This window comes from Syngnathoides biaculeatus, chromosome 1, assembly GCF_019802595.1.
Source record: "Syngnathoides biaculeatus isolate LvHL_M chromosome 1, ASM1980259v1, whole genome shotgun sequence".
Lineage (NCBI taxonomy): Eukaryota > Metazoa > Chordata > Actinopteri > Syngnathiformes > Syngnathidae > Syngnathoides > Syngnathoides biaculeatus.
Window position 1 is genome coordinate 11,684,738 of NC_084640.1, and position 22,926 is coordinate 11,707,663.

Consider the following 22,926-nt stretch of genomic DNA (forward strand, 5'->3'; position numbering starts at 1 on the left):
CCAGATCAGGCTTTTTCCCCCATTCCAAACCGGATTAGGACAAGCTACTGTATCTTAATGCATTGCTCCATTATTGCACACCACATTCATATAACGCGGCATATGTACCTGCATAAATTGTCACGCTTGATAGTCAGCTTCTGGCGTTTCAACTTGTATTCATACATCTTCTTTTACTACTCTTCAATGAAGTAGGAGGGGTCCCTGCAGACTCGGAACACATTGTAATCCCATTACTGCAAAGGGTTTACTCTGGAATACCTTTCAAATGAGCTGCTAACAAGGTGCGCCTATAAAGATTACAGCCGAACACAATCGGTTCCAGGACGTTGGTCGACCTTCGAAGACCTTCTCTCGGGCAAACAATGGGAGGAAAAAAAATATGTTCAAAATGAGTGAACTGCTACAATGAAAACTGAAATGAGTGAACGCATAACTTTGTGGCGGATCGAGACAAATTGGCCCCAAGCAAATCACTAATCAAGCAATCGGTTGGCGTACAATGTGCACGGCGATCAAATTTCGACATTCCACTGAATGTAGCTTAAGTTAAAAACAAAATTTGCAACTTACCTGACCTATTCCACCTTTTAGTACCACCATTATCACCTCACAATTACAGAAACAATCGATACTATAAAAAAAAATAACACTCCACGTACGTCATCCAGAGAAGTTCAGAATCAATATTTATCCAATAACCCGACAAAAAACAAACACTTTAAAACACATCATACACACCAGAGATGCTGAGTATTACATGTAATTTAATAATCAGACAGAGATATACTTTATCCAATCTGTGAGGGGAAATTGGATTGCAGGAATCATCACAACTGTACAATGTTTTTTTTAATAATAAAAGGAATAACCAACAAAGTGGGAAATAAAAATAATACAAGAGAAACATTTGTGAGGAAGTAGAGAATTTTTTTTAATCTATGTAAAGGAAAGAAGTGAATATTAATATGCTACCCGTTAGTCTCTGGTTATTAATAAATGTAAGACAACTATGCTACAAAGTGTTTATTAAATGAGTTCAAAAGGAGAAGCCTAATATTAGCAGCAATAATGACATATTGATGATTTAAGATACAGTACAGTAGTGTATGAAAAAATAGTTGCTGTGCAGAATATATAACATTGAATGCCATATTTGAGCAATGATTACACATATATGGATTCTAGTGTGAGGTATGTATGTCAATATGCATAATATTGATTAAATATGAATATGGATAACAAACATGGGGAAACAAGACTCCCCACTACAAACGGGGAATATGACGAGACTGAACAGAGTAAACATGACATCTAATGACGACGGTAAGAAAGCGGCGAGCTAAATTCAAATAAATTGACGAGACAATGAGGCAAACCTGGAGGGAGTTGATTCGTAGACACAAAGGACAGGGGGGGGCTGACAAGAGCAGGCGGAAACAAAATGGAAGAATTATTGGAAACTTGGGCTGCAAATGTAGGTCATTGCTTCTAATAATGTTTTGGGCCAGTTGAGAAGGCTGCCAAGTCATAGCAGAGATTAATGAAAACGTAGAATGATGTCACCAATGTTTTATCTATTGTGCTGTGATACTTGAGAATCGGTGCTGATGTTCTTTCCTCACTTGCATAGTTAATAACGTGGAGGGCTCCAAATTCACAGCATGCTTGTGGTGAAAGAACCAGCTGCTTTCTAGCACGTGTACCCCCCAACCACACACACACACACACACTGCCAGGAAGAGGTCAGATTAATGGCTGACTTTGCAGCTCTTGGGCAGACGTTCAAGCACACAAACTCCAACACATGCGCACGATAATTTCCATTTCACTTCTCCCTCTTCCCCACCCTTCTGCCCACCGCCACCCTCGGCTCCAACCCCTCTCCCGCCTAATTTGCATAATATACTTTCTCCTCCTTAAACTCAGCATGCGCACACACACACACACACACACAAACACAGATCTGACAGATGGCACCACTGGCTCCAGAAACACCAGAGAGCGGGAATATGAGGGGAACGAGTGGAAGAGGAGAATGTTCTGGTAAACACACATACACACACAATAATACCATAATTACCCTGGGCATTGGCCTTGGCACTAACCTGGGGAAAACCCTGATGTGCCAACTCAATGCACCCGATGACCTACTAAACCCAGCAGGGGAGGAAACATACATGCATGTAAAGCTGAGCCGCGTACACTAATATTTATGTGACGCCATGCATGAGCAAACTCAGCAAAGGGGAAAGGAATTTTCAAGATATAGGAGGCAGAATAAACTCATCCGCTTCTCCCAATCAATCACTTTCTCCGGATTGCTTTTTAAAATTCTTTAGAAGGGATGGCGATGGTCGTCAGAGCGTGTCTGCGCTGTCAGGCTGCGTTATCCTTGCACAGCTCTGGGCCTGATTATCCTGTGATGACTCATCCAGGGAGAAGGAGAGGTGAACTCAGTCCACAAGAACCCAACAACCAGGCCACTGATTACATAGCAGAGAGAAAGAACTGAGAGAAACGCGGCTTTGACAGGCAATTCTCGGCTGTCGCACGTGACAGCTCGACAACAACCACAAGACTTTTTTTTTTGTTGCTGTTGTTTTTTGTCCCGTCGCATACAACGGCCATTCGTCATTTCGCAAACTTCTCATGTGACTTGTTTATCATCGCCGTGCAAGAAGGGCCCTCCGCCTATCAAGCGGTTTCTCACCGAGCGCCACATGTCATGTCATGTCATATCATATCATATCGTTAACTTGATAATATGGTCGAAGTGTCACATCACCAGAGAGAAAGATAAAAAAAAAATGTTTCAAAAAAAAAAAAAAAAAAAAAAAAAAAAAAAGAACAGGCCCATCTGCAGCCAGCAGGTTTTGCTGATGTCTTTTGGTAGTCGGGGAAAAAGTTGCATAACATTTACGGCGCTTTCATAGGCGGGGTGAGGGGAAAGGAAGTTTGACATTTGGGATAGGCCAATTGAGAGGGGGGGGGGGTCTTCGGCAGTGACGAATGCATTCTGATGCGAGCACACATAAATGCCTCCTGATTAATTATTAAATTTCAAAGACTTCATATACTTTGCCGCTTTGAGGCATCTATTTTGGGCCTTTAGTCACACGTCATAAGTTGAGAACATCACACACGCATACCCACTTTAGCTTTTCCAGAGTTTGGCTGCTTTCCTTGAAATTCAAGGTTATTTATATTGTGAGCCAGCTTATATGTTATCAGGGTGCAATATCCACAGTTTGAGCTGAACGTTTCAGCTGACCTTCCCATGATGCGCGCAAACACACACAAAAAAGACAAAATAAAACAACAAAAATGCACACACACACACACACACACACACCTCTTGAGCCTGATAGAATGGGATTGGGCAGTGTTCTCGCAGCACCAACTGTCACCACAGTGAGAGGTCAAGCAGAGACAGTAACACAGCTTATATAAGTCACAATAACGGGGGTGGTGTGGCGGTTGGGGGGGGCAGAGAGGTGCTTCTGCGTAGGATGATTTTTTTTCTAACGGGTTATGTATTAAAGTTTTGTCCGCTTAACTTTTCTTTCTGGAGTTACATTCGACTATCTTCACGTCGATGGAACACAAAGAGGGATTTTCGCACTAGATTTGCTGAATGAAAGTATATTTGTGCTGTATGACTGCCGTTTATATGAGCAGAGTGCTAGAATTGCATGTCGCTTTAAAACTTAGAACCCAGGCCTAAGGAGTACATATAGCATTCCACAGAATCAAGCACGGGCAATCAGCTGTAATATAAAGTGCCCTCCGAAGCCCATCATACAGTGCCTAACTTCAAATTGAATCATGTTAAATCATCCTGAAAACATGCACGTGCAGCCAGTAAATTTTGTGTGAGGGGGATAATTTGAACCGGGAATTAATTCATTCAGTTCCAAATTTGGGCACAGCAAGCGACGACGCCAAACCTGACTTAAGTGGACCGGATAGGCTGCTGACAAAGTTCCTCTCACTGTGCACTAATCGAACAAGCGCCACACATTTACTGGCGTGCTGCAACGGAAAAATTGTGGCCCGGTATCAGATTTTTTTGCTCTACATACAATGTACTGAATCGTGTTAGTTTGGTTATTGAACCGCAAAAACCTGGTGCGATTGTCACAGAAGAAAAACAGGAAACAGGCAAAAGAGTGGATTTTTTTAGAAAGGCTGTTGGCAATGGTCAATAACTGCATTCACTGAGTGTGAAAAAAATACAAATACGGTGCATTTTTCTTTCTACAGGAGCTCCATTTACATGACATCGCGTTGTACATTGCCACATTGTTGACTGGTGATACAAATTTTGAATTTTCGGCATTTCGGCAACACGGTCCTGCAGTTCACCTGACCCGGTATTTCAAGGGATTAGCGTTGGCTACACAAATATTAAGGACATTTCTATCTTGCTGCCACGACTGACCAAATGTTAAAAATAACTCTTGGGAAGTAAGTAACTCAAGTATTCTCAGATAAAAACACTCCTGCTCTTCATGGGTAAGAATGGAAAAGAGTCCGTTCTAAATATTTACTAACTATTTTGTGACCCTTTGGCTTTTAGTCAAACAATATCACCAGCAACCAAAACTCGGCGTGCCAAAAATGTATCACAAACAGATGGTTTGGATAAAACAAATGGCAGATGAACAAACAACATTCCAGAGATCATCACTCTGAATGTTGGAAAACTGAGACAAGAGGACAACAAGACAAGACATTTAATCGACCAGCATGACCCAACAAAGTTATATTTGGCTTGCAGGAGGAGGAGGAGGAGGGAGGAGATATATTCGACTGAAAGCCAAATTTTAACAGGTTGACAGTTAATTGGAAAGGGATGCGTCGTCACATGGATCGGGCAGAAGGAAAACAGAGCGAGAGCAGGAGAGACAGAAAAACAGGGGGAAGGAGCTTTTCTATAAAGCAGAAGCTAAAGAGGTCAGACTGCTAGTTTCTGGGTCAGAGCGCATTAAACCGGCGACCGCGCTGAACTGCCGTGCTCGTCCCTGTGGCGACACAGCGATGTGGACAGGCCTCCTCCAACTGTGACCACGCATACGACACTTACTGGAAGCTATACAAACGCTGCTCTGGGCATCAACAGATAAAGTTGCCCTTTACTCTAATCTCCAGCATATAGGGATGCGTACAGAACTATGTCTGAGAGGCTGACAGCTACAGTGTGTGGGCGTTGACAGCGTGAGCGCCAATTGTCCCGAGAAAACAGCTGAGGGGGTAAACATACAGTATAGTAAGGTGTAGGTAACAACAACAGGGTATTGTGCAAGTACTACATGGAGTCAAACACTACGACCGCGCGAAGCTTGAAAATGAGAATGTCATTCGCACTACTATGGTAACATTTAGTCCCATTCTAACTGATGTTCAGTGGACAGCAATGTACAGTACAGGCAGGTAGCACCAAAAACTGGGGATTTTCCTCAGTTTAAGTACAGTACCGGTCATCATAAGACACTGTGTCTGATCAGATGAACAAATCCATGTTTCAATTCATCCATCCATCCGATCTCTACCGCTTCTCTGGGTCGGGTCGTGGGGGAAGTAATTTCAGCAGGGATACCCAGACTTCCCTTTCCCCAGCCACTTCCGGAGGGATCCCGAGGCGTTCCCAAACCAGCCGAGAGACACAGTCTCTCCAGCGTGTCCTGGGTCGTCCTCTGGGTCTCTTTCCGGTGGGACATGCCGGGAACACCTCAGCAGGGAGGTGTCCGGGAGGCATCCGAATCAGATGCCCCAGCCACCTCATCTGGTTCCTCTCAGTGCGGAGGAGCAGCGGCTCGACACTGACTCCCGGATGACCGAGCTTCTCACCCTATCTCTAAGGGAGAGCCCGGACACCCTGCGGAGAAAACTCATTTCGGCCACTTGTATCCGGGATCTTGTTCTTTCGGTCACGAACCACAGCTCATGCCCATAGGTGAGGGTAGAAACATAGATCGAATGGTAAATTGAGTGCTTCGCCTTTCGATTTAGCTCCCTCTTTACCACAACGGACCGGTACAAAGTCCGCATCACTGGAGATGCCGCACCGATCAGTCTGTCGATCTCCCGCTCCATTCTTCCCTCACTCGCGAACAAGACCCCAAGATACTTGAACTCCTTCACTTGGGGAAGGATCTCATCCCCGACCTGGAGAGGGCACGCCACCCTTTTCCGACTGAGGACCATAGTCTCGGATTCAACTCAATAGAAAATAAAATGGGATGCCACATAAGACATATTATCCCACTTAAAGAGAATCGTGCCAACTTGCAAACAAAGTTTACATCACGAGTACTGCGGAAAGCGATATTTAGCATAGTATTAGTGGATTTGTTTGGGCAATAGTGAAAATCAGAACCAATGTATTGACAGGAAATGACAAATGATAAAGTGCCCATCTTCAACTGAAGGTTTTAACTGTGATTAATTGCATTTTGGGAGCTCACTGGGCTGCTTACCACACAAAGAACTGAATTAATCTAATCTACAGAATGCACGTCCCCCGTTTTTCTTTATGTTGGTTATGTAGGCTAACATATTTATGTTTCATTATGTGATTGCATGAAATGTGTTGACGCTTTGCCTATTACCCGGTCCCTCCCATTAATATTTCCTTTTGCGGCCCGCAACAGATGTTTGAAAGACGGCAATAAGAGAAGTCCATCAACTAAGCCACTTCTAAAGAGCCACATTACGATTGGGGAAAACAGCAAAATAATCTTTCACGGGCAAGTAATAGTTCCAGTTGAAGCAAATGCAGCCGTTAGACAAAAGAGACAAGAGAAGGCAATGGAAAATGGACAGTATCTTTCCAATTATCAGCATGGCGCATGTTCTTTCGAGCCAGCTGAAAGGACAGGTTATTAGGCTTTAATGCTTCAAAGCATGAGGACCATTCAAGGCTTTCTTTCTCATTAGACCTACCACCAGGCTCACCATGCGTGTGTACGTGCGTGCGCGAGCGCTCGGGAATACATAAGCGCACATGTGCAAGTACATGTCCACGGTTAAGCACCTCACACAACACGGAAACACAAAGCCTAGTAATGAGTGTTGGATATAAAGTCTGCTTCAAGGACATTTTACCTATATAATGTATTATTATTATTATTATTAACACATCAACAGAAAAATGGAGCCACGCTTTCCTTATAAACAAAAGCGTGATGCATTTAAGAAATCCTTGAGGAAAGGAAGCACATTTTGAGTTGACAGATTTTTGTTTTGTTTTCTTTTTTTTTTTTTCAGGATGGATTGACAACAAGGTACAGAAGCACAGTGCGGCTATTCTTAGCGGAGAACGGGCGGTAATTTTGTTGCAAAGCAAACTGACAGCCAAATGAAATTTCAGTGGTGTTATGTACTTTAAATGCACGGTTACAGATGTCTGAGCAGTGGTGCGGGCTGACTTGCAAAGCTAAGAAATCCAACATACAGTATGATAATCTATTTCCTCCTAAAGCTTTCTTACCCCACTATATATATATTTTTTTTTGTTGCTTTAAAAGAATAAAAAAAATGAGGATTGCAGAAAGCAAGAGGTGGGGAAAAAAAAAGTGCAGTCTCGACGGAAAAGCAAGCGTAGTTAAACGATTTGGCCCGCGTTTAAGTCCATTCAGTCAGGTGTTGCCATGTGAACGCATTAGCGGAACGGGACAACGTCTCACAGCCAGTCCCGGTCGCTCGGATCAATGAAGAAGTATTGGCCGCGGTGCTTCTGCTCACTCGGCCACTAACCCCCACTTCTGTCCATTTCTGCGTCCACGGTGCAAACGCGGGCGGGCGCGCGCCGGCCCCGATGAGGATGATTTTCCGTAGATGGGATGATTAATGTGCCTGCCTGAAGATGCTGATGGAGATTGATGCTGCCCGCTACACTCTCCATGCCTAATCTTTCATCCTTACAATAAATATGGCACAATGTCCATTTGCATGCAAAAAGAGCTTGATTACAAACAGCTTGCAAGCCATCGTCCCCTTTTAACGATTACATCCAAAGGCAGTCTCTCTGTCAAACGGCTGTTTCCCTTAATGAAATTAGTCCACTTCGCTGTCTGCGGCCCGCGCGCGCAAAGTAAGGAGTTTCCGCGAGGGTCAGCCGTCTAAGTAACCCTCATTAAGTTACTTGAATGCAAATGAGATGCAAATCTGGCTAAAACGGAACACTGGTTAATTTGCCCTCCCGACAATGCAAACAGTCGCATGGGGATTGGATGCAAATGACATGCAAATGACGACTGACAGCGCTTTCTTCCATTGGCTAAAGGGTCGGGAGCCCTACGGGTGCAGGTTGACGCCCGGCTCCGTCTATGCAAATATTTGCTGCATCCGAGTGGAAGAGAATAAAGTCAATACGCACTCCAAGATGAGAGGGGCGGAGCGGCGGCTAAAGGTTCACAACGGGCTTCGCCGCTCCGTTGTCACCGCCGCTAACGCGGCAGCCTGGAAGAGGGGAAAACGCTCGCCGCAAAAGGAGGAACAAGGAGGAAGCAGACTTCACATTCCAGCCTCTCCGCATTTACCAAAAGCAAGGGCCCAGCTGTGCGTGGTCCGGCCAACTCGACATCATCTGGCTTCTCACATTCGCTCCTCCGGAGAGCAAAAGTCCTTTCGGGCCCAGACAAATATGGAAATGTGGAAAGTTGCCGCAGGGCGGACGTCAGGCCAAATCGTCCTAGCGAGGACGCTCGAAACTTTGTACAGACAAATCTCGAAAGACCAAATCATTTCGCGATCACTCCGAACACCCACAGTATAGATTTGCGCACTTCATTGATCTCCTCTGGGGTGGAAGGTAAATGAACCGCAGCTTTTGCTGAGCACATGACATTCCTGATACGACTCATCCTGAATTCCGTGTACAGTACATTGCTACACTCTTGTTTCATCTCCTTTGGGATTGCAAGAAAGTCATACGGTCAAGTCTTCTCCAACCCTCAAGGGCTCGAATTTTAAGCCAACACCATATTTGTATTTTTTTTCCCACTATCCTACATGCTGATACACATTAGTACTCTCTGACTGCGGTTTATGTAGTGGTAAATCCCCCTGTGAACGTCAACGGCCTTCATTCTCCGGATTCCCTCCGTCTCGCTCTTAAGATAGAGCGAATAGAATGAGTCATCTGGACGCTACCTCAGATAACTTCTCCGCTGTGGTTTTTATGGGTTTCTTTAAAACTGGAGAAACACCCACTCGAAATGATCAAAAATATATTTCCTGTGGTCAAAGTGAGAGTTACGTGATAAGCACAAAGGAGGTAAATGTAGTTTTCCTTTTAGTAGCATTTTGCTAGTCGCTTACTACATCACCATACAAGCTCTTTTCAGCAATTCCGGTGGTTTCGGACCTTCCATGTAAAACATCGCATTAATCATATGGAAAAGAATGGAAAACAATCTCCTTCCAGGCGGACTACTCTGGTAAGACGAGCAGAAAGGGCGCGTGTGACGAAAGTGCAAAACCTTGTCTACTTTCCCAGCTCTATGCAGGAAGCCAATTCCGGCACGAAGTGGGTGAGCTTGCGGGACCTTCTGTTTTTGGGTCAAGAAGTTTCGATCGCTGTTGGAGAACACTTAAGGCACATGGTTTGAGGCCCGCTTGTCCGCCCCCCCCCCACCCCACCCCGGTCTGACCTTTGACCCCACATCCTCCCCACTGCTGCACGCACACGAGTTCTAACTTCATAACTACCAGGAGTATTTTTTTTTTTTTTTTTCAGAATTACAAGACAAGTGATCGTTTAGCAGGAATGGATTTTTGCAAACCTGCAGTTGTGTGAAGTCGATTGTCACCAACGTTTTTAAGATCTGGATGTCTGTGAGATGATGAAAATGTCTGAGTTTATGATTAAAGGAAGAACTTGGCGTGGGTGTGTAAAATGACATTTTGGCAACATCAACTATTCATTTTTTTTTTTTTTCTTAAAGAGGTTTTAGATCTACCACCACGTGTCTTCATTTTATCCAAGCAGATGCTACAATCAATTGCTTTGTCTTTTTACTGCTACGGGGAGGACGTTTGTTGACGGCTAACGTGGTGTACGTGACAAAACACGCGATAGGCGATGAGTCGACTTGAAGCTATAATCAACATTACGCAGTGGTAAACTCGAATTTCCGGCCTACAAGCCGCGACTGTTTTCCACACGCTTTCAACCCTGCGGTTTATGTGGCGCTAGCGTTAGCGCAGCCCTAGCATTAACGCACCTGGTTATAAGCCTCAGTACACCCCTGCTAAAAATTTTCAAGAGAACATTTCTAAAAAAATTATAAAGAACTATAGAACCTTAGGACCAAAGTCCTATAGAATTTCGATTGTTCTGAGGAAATTCTATAGAAAATGACAACCAAAGTATAGAATTTCTATAGAAATTCTTTTGTTCTGTAGAAATTCTATAGGAAAATCATAGCCACAGTTTTATAGAAAAGGTTGTTCTGTACAAATTCTATAGAATTTGATAGATTTCTATACAATTTCGATTGAAAATTTTTAGCAGGGACAGAAAGAGTTTAACGCTAGCCCCGCGCTAGCGTTAAACTCTTTCTGTGTACTGAGGCTTATAACCAGGTGCGCTCTGTAGGCCGGGAATCACGGTTGTCGACTAATGGACTCGTCAGTTCAAGCCCCAAGTATTTTTTTGACGACATTCCAACTATCCAAATTATCTGTTGGGCTAACTGTTCGATCTAGTCCGCGTCTTTGATCCAAGCAGTGTTCACAGGTGAGCTGAAGTAAACCGCACCGCACCCAAGTTCAACGTGACTGAATGTCATTAACTGAAAAATCCCAGCAGAGTTCATTTTACACAAGCGACTTGATGTGTGTACACTCAACGGCTTTGCGTGACCGCTGAAATGTGAAAAGAGAAGCTACGGGTTTGTTTTTAAGAAAAATGCCATCATCAACAGGCCCTCCAGAGGATCTTCAGTGTGCACATATTTCTTTGGTCTACTCAGGCTTGATGAATCAAACGACTCCCGTCCTGCTCTCTCACTTTTCACTTCATTCATAAACCCAAAATATTTGGGAGGCGGCTGATTGGTCAGCGGCGTGCGGCGTAAAAATACGCCACGCGGTTCCAAGCCAATGCAAAGCGAGTAGTAGGTTTTTCTCCCACCCTCTCTCCCTCGCTCTCTTACTTTCAGGCTCCGGCTTTAACACACTCTCATTTTTTTTTTTTGCGTTGTTTCATTGCAGACGTCGAAACAATAGGCCGGCTACAGGGAGAAGTCAGCATCGGCCCCCGGTCGAAGATACGTTTCGGAAACCGGGAACAACACGCGTGACCTGCATTCGAAAGAACCTGCTGAGGAGCGGTCTTAAATTCTGACTTAGTCCCGTCGCCCCTTCAAGCTCGACCGTCTGTATAATTTTCCACCCCCCTCCCCCCCCCTTCTGCCGTGTGTTTGTTAGCGACAACGAGATGCACTCCGACAATGAAACTTCATCGACAAATCGATGCGGTGATTGACAGCTTTAATGAATGATCTTTAACTGTGTTCTCTCGAGGCCAGGGGACGGGGCTGACGTCAGGCCTAATTCAATACGACCACGTTCGATATTGGATGTCGGGTTTTTTTTCCTTTTCCAGTTTTCCTCCCCTCTTGTGTTCTCATGTGTAAAATGTTTACAGCACACAAAGCGAGACCCCCCCCCCAAAAAAATGAAACACAGAACACATAAATCAATCACTGCGGCGATCCAGTGACTCTGTGAACTCGGTGTTTGTAGGGAACTGGGTTGATTGGGTTTATGGGGGGCCTGGAGGAGCAATACTGCCATCTATGGGCGACTATGGGTACACAAGTCTCCCAACGGATTACATCATCAGGTTGAGGTTGCTTTTTTTTTTTTTTTTTTTTTTTTTTTTTTTTTTTTTTTTTACTATGTTGACGTTTTAGTTCAGACAAAGAGAAGCAGGAAGAGTTATGTTTGGATTCTGAATTGAAATGAAGTGAAGTTAAAAAAGGTTTTAGGCAATTTTGGAAAGATGGTTTAGTCTCAAATGATATATTCTAAATTAACATGAGCTGTTTGTTGAGGATTTGTTTTCCCAGTGGCATTGTCACTCAAACGCTTTCAAGATTTTTGTGTTTTGAATTACATCCATTATATGTCAAACTATGGGTGACAACGATGTATTACATGTATGTCCAATATTTCTGAATGAAATTCAAGTTCCTTCCTGAGTTCTGGCTCAACTCAACATTTGCAAGCATTTTGTGTGCTTCGCATTTTGGGAGGAAATGAATTGCAAAGGGATTTCTCACCTTCAGAAATTGACTTTCAGGTCATCGTGGCAGCAAAATTAATGGTTGATCCATCAGCACGACGGGGCACGGCAAAACTTCTGCAGCTTGACCCAAGAGCTGCAGGTGGGAGGGCGAGTATGGAGTCACAATTGGGTTTCAAAACACCACAGCCTTGAGGAGACGTTGTATCACCCAAGATGCGGGATTATACCGCCGCCTAGTGGTCAATTAGACACGTGCAGGCCACAGCATTAATCATTTAATGCTAAAAGTTAAATGATGATATGAGCGGGGCACGTTTGAGCAATTTCTTTTTGGCAGCAAAGGCCCGATTTTCGGATGTCTGAAAGATGTTCCTGAGCGCTCAAATCGGCCGTAACACAGTCCAGTCGGAAGAGAAACAATACTCGGATTGGGTTTGACGACGTCTACCCCCAGTTTTAGTTTGCAGTACATTTCCCAAAAAGTTGACTTTCGTGACTTTTTTTATTTTTTTGTGGCTCTTAGAATGTCAGCGTCTCTGTTTCGTGCAGCTTGGAAACTCAGTGGCCACCTACCTCTGACAGCATCGAGCTTGGCAATGGCGAGCAACTTCGCCTTGGAGAAACACCTCAGAGCATTTTTTTTTCTGGTTCAGGTGACTTCCGGAGCTGCAGAAATAACAGCTAAACCGCAGGTATTAAACGCAAGGACCGGGGGCCAAGACGCGGCCCGCCATATAATTTCAAGTGGCCCGTGTGGGCAAAGTTTAGCGCATCTACGTCTTGGTTTTCTGGAAGTTGCCATCACTTCTTGTTACACTGACAAATTTCAAGCATTTTAAAATAAGATTGTTGGGAGTGACGCGGGCAGGGTGATGGGTTCTGCGTTTGGATTTTTCAACTGTATGGAAATCAAGCGGGTGTACACAAATTTGGGGGGAAAAAAATCATATGAAAACCAGGGAATATAAAAACTGAGGTTCCACTGTACAGTATATGTAATGATGATGATGAAGCAATAATACATTTATATCGGTCCACTCACAACGGCCTAATGGAAAGCATAACCACAATGTGGTAATGACAAATCTGGGTGTAAAATATATAATGTAAATAATAAATCAGTGAACATATAATTTGTATATATATTCAAATACATTCATGAATAAATGTATAATTTTTACTAATAGACTATTTATTGTAAATTGTATTTTAAGCTACTTAATATATTTATATACATATAAATAAAATGACTAATTTCTAAATAATCTTTTCGATACAAAATCTAAAATAGATGTAAAATGTATATCACTGACAATGAACTAACCAACCAATTCAATGAGATGGATTAAGTAAAACAAAAGGTAAAATGTATTTTACTTTTCCCATTCTACAAAAAAAATATCTATAATTAATGTAAGGGCTGAAGTTATGACATTTTTACAGGTAACTCACTTTAATATGCGAACCAGTTCTACAGCCATAGCTGCCATTTCCTTAACAGCAGCCATAATAAAATGAACAGCTGAATAAAAACCAAACATGATTTATTAACTTTTCTCCATTGATTAAAAACCATTTGAAATCTTTCCACATTCAAACAAAATCATAAGGCATTCAGAGCATACTTATGACTTCTGTTGAGAGGGACGAATTGTGGTGTATGGTTTTATGATCATAATTAAAGGCGCTGGACCACTTTTATTGCTCCGCGTTGACATTAAAAGCACATGGAAGTTAAAACGCCGCACTCATAGAAGTACAAAAATGTCTTCACACGGTGACCAGCTTTGAGGCCGATGGGTGTAGTGCATTAATCGCTACTTAACAAGTCGAAAAGACGTGATGATCGCCTTACAAACACCAGTAAAACGAGCGACTACATTTTTGGGTACATTCAGAGTCGTCGAGTGAATGAAATGGCTGCTTTTTTCGGTGTAACAATTTGCACAAAGACGGTCATCAGAAAACACGTCCGTCAGCAGATGGAATAAAGCTCAGCGATGTAACCGGCGTGTTCTCAATGTTTAGGAAAACAAGTCTCAGCGACATTCTTAAAAACAGGGTTCACTTTTCAGGGGCATCTGAACCAGGGAGGGGTGTAATGAGTCAGGCGCAGCAGCGCCGGCCACTTCGCCATCGGTGACCTCCATCGGAAGAGGCTCATCGGAGCAGATCAGCACGTCAATTGGTCCTCGAGTGCTCTTGAGATGGACTTGGAGGCTCTGCAGACAGACGTTAGCGGACGATCGCTTCAAAAAATACCCTAATTTCTCAAGTATAATGCATCCTGATGTATAATGCGCACCCCCAAACTTGACCTTAAAAAAAAAAAAAAAAAAAAAAAAAACACACCCCTTCTACCAATGTACAACGCGCACCACCAATTTGCTGCCACTCATATGCTCAAAATATTGAGAGTTATCTGTATTCATATTTTATTAGGTTTGTACTTGTATTGTTTTTCAAAAAACAATCATGTACAAAAGTCATTATCAATAATCATTGTGCACGTCCTGATGTAGCCGTAATACAATCTCGGGACAGGCCACCGGACACGCTTGTTTTTGTCTTAGTTTAAGTGAAAAACTCCCGGGCAGTCGTTTCTGATCTTTGGCGCAGTAGCAACTAACATGCTACGCTAACGATAGTAAAAATCCAAGCTCCCCGAGGAGGTCGTAGAATTCAGGTTGGGGGCGCACATTACCATAATAAATATAAAGTAAATGTATAACATAACACATCGAATATCATATCAAAACGTATATCTATACCATATTTTCCGCACTATACAGCGCATCGAAAGGCCTTTAATTTTCTCAAAACCCGATGGTGCGCCTGATATATGGATGAATATTAAGCCTTTCGTGCAGCTCCATCTAATGGGAAGCATAACGTAACCCCAACCTCTACTGTAGCGTCTATTCTATGCGCCTTATAATGCGGTGCGCATTATATATGAAAAACTTTTGAAATAGGCCATTCATTGAAGGTGTGCCTTATAGTGTGGAAATTACGCTACCTTTTGTTTTTTTTTTACCACTCTATGTACCTGTATACAACTATACAATGTGATTTTATTTTTTATTTTTCATCCGTACCTAAATATAATTTGCTCTATTAACTTTTTCAAAATATTTTTGGAAAAATGTGCCCATTATTTTCAAGAAATTACAGTACATGGCGGTCATGGTCATTATGGTTTTATTACTACTGTGTTAGTGACTTGCGTTTACTTTGGGTGACGTCGGGTGTCATTTTCTCTTCGAAACTTACCTCTTTCGGGTGTGGAACGTTCAGCGTCGTGTCTTCGGGGCCTTTGACCACGAGCACAGTTTGCTCTTTCATTCGGGGAATGCTTTGAATGTCCTCATAGGTCACGTAGGCAAATGTGAAGCACGTCATCAAGGAATGCAAATCAACCGGGCAATTTTAATCGTAAAATCCCGCAGATGCAGTCTGACCCAAATAAGCGTGCTGTAAGTATCCTGAGTCGATCTAAAGCAATAAAAAAGGATATCTGCTGGTGTGCTCATCCACACAAATCTGCTGAACCTCCTCCATGTATGCTTTGATCAGCTCGTCCAGCTTCTCCTCTTCTTTAGCGAGATTATCTAATATTTGAATCCTGGTATCGGTGAAGCAACCACCCCTGTGCACACATTGCCCCCCCCCCGCCCAAAAAAAAAAATCATCATTCAGAACATGCATGACTTCAAACACAAGGAAACTGTAAACACATTTTGATGTCTTCAGGAATCGCATGGCATCACAAATTATTATAATAAAATTATAATAAAAGCATACACATCCCTGTTGAAATGCCGTTTTAGGTGGAAAAAAATAACTTTCATTGTCCTTCCCCCCATGAAAAGATTTATCAATTAAGTTGTAAAGGTTATGGATCACATTAACAATGAAAAAAAAAGTTTTGAAAAGACAGAACAAAAACCTGGCATTGGAGCAGGGGTGTGTAGACTTTTTATATCCATCCCGCTCCCACTTGTACTTACAACCACTGGATGTGATTCTTATATTTCTTTCTGATTAACTTGATCCCCTCCAGCACGTTTGTGACGTCATAGAGACGTCTCTTGGTGTACCCGAGCTCCTGGCTGACGTAGTTCAGCTCCAGACTGCCGTCTTTGGACTGCCGGAGCAGCTGCAGGAACCTCCTGGTCAACAAAACGAGCGACGTGTCGTTCCGCGGCCTCCTGGACTTGCGAAGGCAAATGCTGGCGGGAGGAACTGGGAAGGAAATAGAAAAGAATGACCAGTTATTAGTGAAACTGTTATTGATACGCACATTCATTACAGTATGAGATAGCTGCAAAGAAGCGTTACAAAAAATGTTACTTTTATCTCCTGGAGGTAATGAGCCGGATTCGTTGACAGCGGACGCCTTGCCATCATCCTGACAACTTGTGTCACCAACGTCTTCCGGGTCATCTCTCTGTTAAGAAAGAGTTGCACACTAACTTCATCATGTAAAAAACTTATTCCAACAGACCATCTCTGCCACTTTGACAACCAAGATCTACTCCAAACTTCTTTGAACAAACTGCAAGCTCGAAACTTGCCTGGGCAAGATAAAATTGGGAGGTCAACTTTTCAACGCACACTCATGAAGGCTATCGTTGCTGTTTACAGTAAGAGAATAGCGTGATGAACCATCTTAATTGAGACTGAACACGCCAGGAAGGTGCACCACCACCGCTGCTTTAGTTAGCAACACAGTCTGGGCAACGTAGAGCAAAGACGAGCTAGACATGCTGCTTATGTTTACTTTCGATATTAATGGAGAAAGTTCAAAATGAAATGCTTTTGTTTTAAGATGCAATGACTGTCGGAGTATGGGAATAATCGAAGAAAAAGTGGTTAAACTGGAGGAGATTTTCTCTTTTCCGAGTGGGAAGGTTCTGGTCTGAAGCCAAAGTAGAAAGTGCAGGATGAGATTATGTGTCATTTTAAAAAAATCCACCTTGCCACAGCCTGATCCAGGATGAAAGCACAGACAAAACAGTGCACATAAAGCTAATTCTGTATTTTAAATATAGGACGCTACATAACAGCAACCTTAAAATGGTTTGGGAGCATCATCATCATCATTCCCCCGTTGTCGGCAACTCGCGAGAGGCTGGCTGCTTGAAAAGTAGATCTTGGGGTTAAAAAAAAAAAAAAAAAAAAACTCTGGGCACCCCTGATTTATAGGGATTAGATCCAGCACTCATCTACGACCATGATTGACGAATATTTTTATAACCGATTGATTATTCGATTGTTCCATCAATTTGTGAGTTTATTCACTGATTCTATCCTTTAATGATTACAATTATGGCGTATCATGCCAGTGGTTGTGGTTCTAACCATTATTGCTACACTACAATAAAGGAGAGGCGTGGCTTATTCGAAAAACATAACACGGAGGGAAACTGAAGCTATGCATTGTGGATATGAAGTGATTTCGAACACAAACTATTATTCCGATTATTTTACCTCAGATGGCTCATCAGAACTTTGCTCCGGAGGGGTTATTAAGACCGAGCCGATCAGTGGAGCCATCTTGGAATCGTCCAAAGACTCCAAAGGCTTCTCTTTTCTGCCGGAGAAGGATGGGACATCGGTCGTCCCATATTCCGGACTTTGAGTTATCTCTTCTGATGCCTCCGTTTTAACCATTGCTTCAAAAACAAGCGTCGTCGCTCAGCATGTCCGGATTTGGCTTTTCTATTCGCGGTTCACGTGTCAGCAGCACAGAAGTGGAATCTACCTTCACGATGCTAATACGATTATCAACAGACGCACCGAAATTTACGTTTACATACGCGTTACTTCTTGCATAAATCGTAATCCCAGTCGATAAAATCCACTTCTTTCGCTCAATTCTGACCCATCTTTGTTTGCTACACCCTGTGCTAACCGACGTGAACCAGCGGATGTGACGTAAAATCAGTGCGCCATTCAACGGCGAGAACTGGAGACACGTGACTTTTGTTATTCAATCTTCAATGGATTATTTTTTTTAACAAGTCCTTATCACAATTTTTTGGATAACTTGGCACAAATGAACAAAAACCTTTCCTGCAGACAATATATTTTTAATGAACTTACATTGCATATACAAACATTTTAAAGCACGTTTTATTTTCTATGACTTCACTCGCGTCTGTGAATTTACTTAACTTAAAGAGGCTATACTTGTTTTTTTTTATTTAATTTTAAAAATGTCTTCTTGGAATTATATACATTTCAAATCAATTTCAATGGACCTTGCCGCGACCCCAAACGCTTCCTCAAATTGAACGTATTCTTTTTGAAGCTTGATAATACTTTACGGGGCGCACAAAGTTCACAACAAACATTTTTCATATTTATCTGACAGAAATTTAAAAAATAATCTCGTTCTAACTTGAAAATGCAATGGCTCTCCTCCATTGTTTGTGTTACTATGGTGTTGTTACAAACCCCACTATCATTAATGGCTGCAGGACGAGCCCCTCCCAATGGAATATGATTGGCTGCTTACATCCCGGTCAGACACCCCCTACTGCATACAGGCCAGGTAGGAAGATCCCCTTGCTGCAGGAGCCAATCATATGCCAATGGGGCGTGTCCTGCCTAGAACTCCAGTGGAATGCTTGGTACATATACCTGAGGCATCCCCATGCTGAAAATGTGCCACGTTCTATATGGTAGCGTTTTGCAAAAAGCTCCAACTGCATTACAAAATTCTAAAACTCAGAACTTGTCCTTTTCTAGGAATTAAAATTCACAAATGATCCAGAATCAATTCATAAAAAAAAAAAAAAAACACTTGGTCATAAAAGAAGAAGCATACAGCTTAGTCAGTCGTCATCATCAAACTTGATCTTCTTCCCTTGGAAAGCCAGAATCTGCCCTTGCTGCTCTTTTCTCTTCTTGCTGGCCTCCCATGATGGATGCAGGGCCTGCTGTGGTTCCGGATTGGAGAACCCGCCTGGACGCGGACGATCCTGCTGCCTCCTCGCGTCGCCTCGGCCACGCCCTCTCAAGTTTCCTCTCTCGGTTTCCGAGCGTCTGCCATGAGGCCCGTTGGACTTATTGAGCCCAGTTGGTCCTTTCTGTTCCTTTTGGAACTTGATGTGTTTATCGAAATCAACGTGGCCCCTCCCCACCGGCTTCCCTCTTCCGCCCCGACTCGGTTTTGTTTGAGACAAAGAGCAGAAGACGGTCTGAAGTTTGGGTCCTTTTGCCTTTAACCGTGACTCGAGCTCGTCGAGTTCACGCTGAAGCTTGTCGTCCGTCTTGAATTTCCCCGCAGCGTCGTCTTTACTCGTGTCCCCCCCGCTTTGGGTGTTTTTACTCTTCTTTTTCTTAAATTTGCACACTTTGCCCACAAAAAAGTCATTATCGCTGTCACTCTCCTCCTGAGAAGACTGCTTGTGGAATCGCTCCTCAGTACTGTCGTCAAAGTACGGTTTGTCCTCCTCGTCCTCGTCAGAGAGCTCCAAATCGCTCTCTTCCTCTTCTTCTTTTATGGATTCGGACACTACTTTCCGTTTATTTTCCTGAGCCTTCACTTGCGGTTTCTTCTTCTTCACCTGTTCTTTAGTCACACTCTTTTTGACTGGCGCCGCTTTGACAATCTTTGTCTCCACTGCTGCTTTCTTTTTGGCGGCAGGAGGAGCTTGAGTAGGTTTGATTTCGTCCTCATCAGGTTCAGAAGAGGCTTGATCTTTCGGGTCACTTTCATCATCGTTAGTCCTTTCCCCCACTTCAGAATTCTTCTCTTCCTCTACCATTTCTTGAACCTTTTTTGGCTTAACGGGTGAGCTCTGAGCTACCTTTCCAGCTTCATTTTTCCCCTTTCGCTCTCCTTGCTTCCCTCCCTTCCTCCTCTCGTCTCTGAAGGCCTTCACGGCGGCCTGGATGTTCTCGATCTTTGTCTTAAACTGGGGGTGGGAGGCGATGCGAGCGATGGCTCGGTCGGACATGGTCGAATTTGGATTTTTGCACACCTCGTTGAAGTTGAGATTCTTCTGCAAGGCTGTCTTGGTGACCTGCGGATGGACCAAAACAAGTCTGGTTAAAAGGCGTGTTACATTTCGCGCGGTTGCAAGCCCTCAACGTATGACTTCGGCTGTGCGACATACGAGGTCCGGTTTGAGCACTTTCATCGCGTGGATCTCCTCCAGTAGTCTGGCGGCCCTTCTTTGATTCTTCTCAACGTCCGCCTCTTTGCCCTTCTTCTTCTTCAGGCCCGCAATCTGACGAATGAGCTTCCTGCTGAGCAGCGCCCTCACCCTCTTCACCTCTTTCCTCATATTCACCACCTCGTTGTTCAGGTTCAGGACCGCAGGCTGCTTTTGGGCTTCAACGTGGTCAGGCTCTTTCTCCATTTCTTCTCTGGGCTGTCCCGCCTCATCCTTCTTCTCCTCTTCCTCACCACAATCTTCTCCTTCAACATGTTTGGCCTCTTCTTTCTCCGTCCCGTCTTCTATTTCACCTCCTGCTTCTCTTACATCTTCCTGCTTTTGTTCTTTGTTTTCTTCCTCTACGTCTCCAGTATGTGAATCGTTCCCCACTGCCTCCTTTTCACATGCCATTTCCGCGGCACTGTCGTTAGAAGTGGTCATCTGTTAAAACAAACACATTACATCATAACTGTGCTCCATTTATTGCAACCATAGCGACTTCAACTCTCCTGGGAAGTTTTTCTGCATGGGTTAGGATTGTTGATGTTGTTTTTTTTTTTTTAATTAAGGATCGGATGACAGTTAAATTCATACGCGGGGTTTCACTATCAAGTATTTTTTACTATCGAGCTATGACTTACAGGCCATGGTAGCCCGAGAACGCCCAATCTCGTCAAATCTCAGAATCAAAGCGGGTTTGGCCGTGGTCAGTACTTAGACGGGAGACCGCCTGGGAGTGCTGTAAGATTCTCTCCCCGGCTAAATGCACAGGGGTTGGGTCAGGGAGGGTGTCCGGCGTAAAACTGCCAAACAAATATGCGTTCATCTAAGATGAGACGCTGTGGTGACCCCTAACAGGACAAGCCGAAAGGTAAAGAAGATCACTATCAAGCTATATATTCGATCATTGATAGTCAAAGCAGATGTATGCAAATGTGAAGACTTTTGCAAATATGAATAACGTACTAAGCACAAAAAAAAAGGAGGCCAACATATAGAGTAAGGCAGGTCAATTAAGTTCTATTCCAATGGATGGCAGAAGAATGTTGCGTAATCATTATGCAGGTATGAATGTACTTTTGGGGAGAGTGGTGGTATGTCTTTTTCTGATGTTAAAGTGCCACTGTCATGAAATGCATGATTTTTAGCATGTTATGGACCGGTATGGACCCATCCGTTTTTTCACCACACAACATGATGTTGACGTATAAGGCTTTTTGTCACTCCTGCCATGAAAATCCTCTCAAGGGATTTGTTTTCCAAAAGGAGGAGGAAGTGACGTTGGTAGCAGACGCTCGCTCAAGCGGTCTCGTCTGTTTATTCTTGTTTTACCTGCTGGAAGGTAGCCCGTCGTTCCTTCGCGTTAGCCAAAATGCCGGCTCGCTGTATTGCTGGATATTGTTCGAACACTCGGGAGGATGGATTCATTCTTCATACTTTTCAAAAAGACCCAGCTCGTCGTGAAAAATGGATTGCACGGGTGCAAAGGATGAGAGGTTTGTGGGTTCCAAATGACAGGTATGTATACAGCTACTAAAAACACAATAGTGAGGGGGGGGGGGGTGTAAATCCTCTTGGAATGTAACAAAAGATATGCGCACGTACGTCAGGGGTGCTCAATGTGTCGATGTACCCGTCGCCGCCGGGACGAGGGGCACGGCTTCAGTCGGGCTGGCTCATACATACTGTCTGGGAGTCTGTTGTTAGTTAGAAGTGATCCACATATTATCTAAATATGGCTCAAAACGATAGGGTAATACTGCCCCAGTCACTTCACTCGATTGTGAGACGTTCACCTCTTTGAAAAGAGCTTCCGTGTCCCATAGTAGGTGGCACAGTGTCTTTTCAATGGCGAATGTCGTGGTGAGACGTAATGAACGGCGGATGCAGGCAATATGGCTACCACTTGGATGTCAAATGATGGATGACACGCTCTCCGCTCATCTTTATTTTTTTGTATGGACGTTGAAGTGAATAATGTTATATGCATTTTCCATGGAAATATCTACTTTCGAATGTTTATAGGCATGACACTTGACCTTTATGGTAAAAGAAACACAGGTAAGTACTTAGATTGCAAACACTGTATGCCTAAAATGTTTACTCCGGTTAAAACACTTAAAACAAAACTGTGACTCTTTGCAACTACGGTTCCAGTACGTTTCTTCTTTAGGTTGTAAGCCGCTACGTGAAGCCCACAAACGTGGTGCGAGCACGCTGACGTTTAGCCCGACTGAACCGAAGTTGCTGAACTCCGGGTCTGAAAAGCAGTAGACTCGCAAAGGCCGACATTTTGTACAGAGCGATAAAAGCACGTGGAAACCATTACAAGCCTTACCGTAAACGACAAACAACAAGCTCTCAACGTGAAGTTAAAGCTGTTAACGCGTCGCGGGCGGCCATGTTTGACGTCGCCGACGCCTCTGATGTCGTCATCACGTCGCACGTCGCGAAAGGGAACGCGGCGTGTCGTGAAAAGGGGAGGGGCCTCGC

At 43.6% G+C, this 22,926-nt stretch overlaps 3 protein-coding genes across 10 annotated transcripts in view; all 3 read right to left on the reverse strand.

The window, feature by feature from the left end:
- The window catches only part of sox4a (SRY-box transcription factor 4a), a 224,487-nt gene extending 211,536 nt beyond the window's left edge, over positions 1–12,951 (reverse strand). For 6 of the 8 annotated variants that reach the window (XR_009794504.1, XR_009794505.1, XM_061816283.1 and 3 more), the window contains exons 1-2: positions 12,836–12,951; positions 12,297–12,395 (exon numbers count right to left, since the gene is read on the reverse strand). The gene's annotated coding sequence lies outside the window, so the exon portion shown is untranslated. Of the gene's footprint in view, positions 1–12,296; positions 12,496–12,835 lie in introns of all 8 variants that reach the window. The other 2 variants (XM_061816292.1, XM_061816264.1) reach the window with 1 other exon arrangement.
- Positions 12,952–13,789: 838 nt separating this feature from the next.
- e2f3 (E2F transcription factor 3) lies at positions 13,790–18,197 on the reverse strand. Its single transcript, XM_061816375.1, has 6 exons — positions 17,756–18,197; positions 16,616–16,712; positions 16,273–16,507; positions 15,778–15,911; positions 15,536–15,648; positions 13,790–14,484 (listed from the first exon to the last, which is right to left on the reverse strand). Exons 1-6 carry the CDS (start codon positions 17,936–17,938, stop codon positions 14,314–14,316), a joined length of 933 nt encoding a protein of 310 aa, XP_061672359.1. The 5' UTR covers positions 17,939–18,197; the 3' UTR covers positions 13,790–14,313.
- Positions 18,198–18,327: 130 nt separating this feature from the next.
- srfbp1 (serum response factor binding protein 1) lies at positions 18,328–22,920 on the reverse strand. The gene is made up of 3 exons (XM_061816361.1): positions 22,772–22,920; positions 20,392–20,874; positions 18,328–20,298 (listed from the first exon to the last, which is right to left on the reverse strand). Exons 2-3 carry the CDS (start codon positions 20,872–20,874, stop codon positions 19,105–19,107), a joined length of 1,677 nt encoding a protein of 558 aa, XP_061672345.1. The 5' UTR covers positions 22,772–22,920; the 3' UTR covers positions 18,328–19,104.
- Between the last annotated feature and the right edge of the window lie 6 nt (positions 22,921–22,926).

Coding starts and splice junctions, on each gene's coding strand:
- e2f3 (XM_061816375.1), bottom strand. CDS start 17,938: ATGGTTAAAACGGAGGCATCAGAAGAGATAACTCAAAGTCCGGAATAT. Junction 16,713..17,755: donor GTTCTGATGAGCCATCTGAG/GTAAAATAATCG, acceptor CTTTCTTAACAG/AGAGATGACCCGGAAGACGT. Junction 16,508..16,615: donor ATTACCTCCAGGAGATAAAA/GTAACATTTTTT, acceptor TTTCCTTCCCAG/TTCCTCCCGCCAGCATTTGC.
- srfbp1 (XM_061816361.1), bottom strand. CDS start 20,874: ATGACCACTTCTAACGACAGTGCCGCGGAAATGGCATGTGAAAAGGAG. Junction 20,299..20,391: donor AAGTGCTCAAACCGGACCTC/GTATGTCGCACA, acceptor GTCCATCCGCAG/GTCACCAAGACAGCCTTGCA.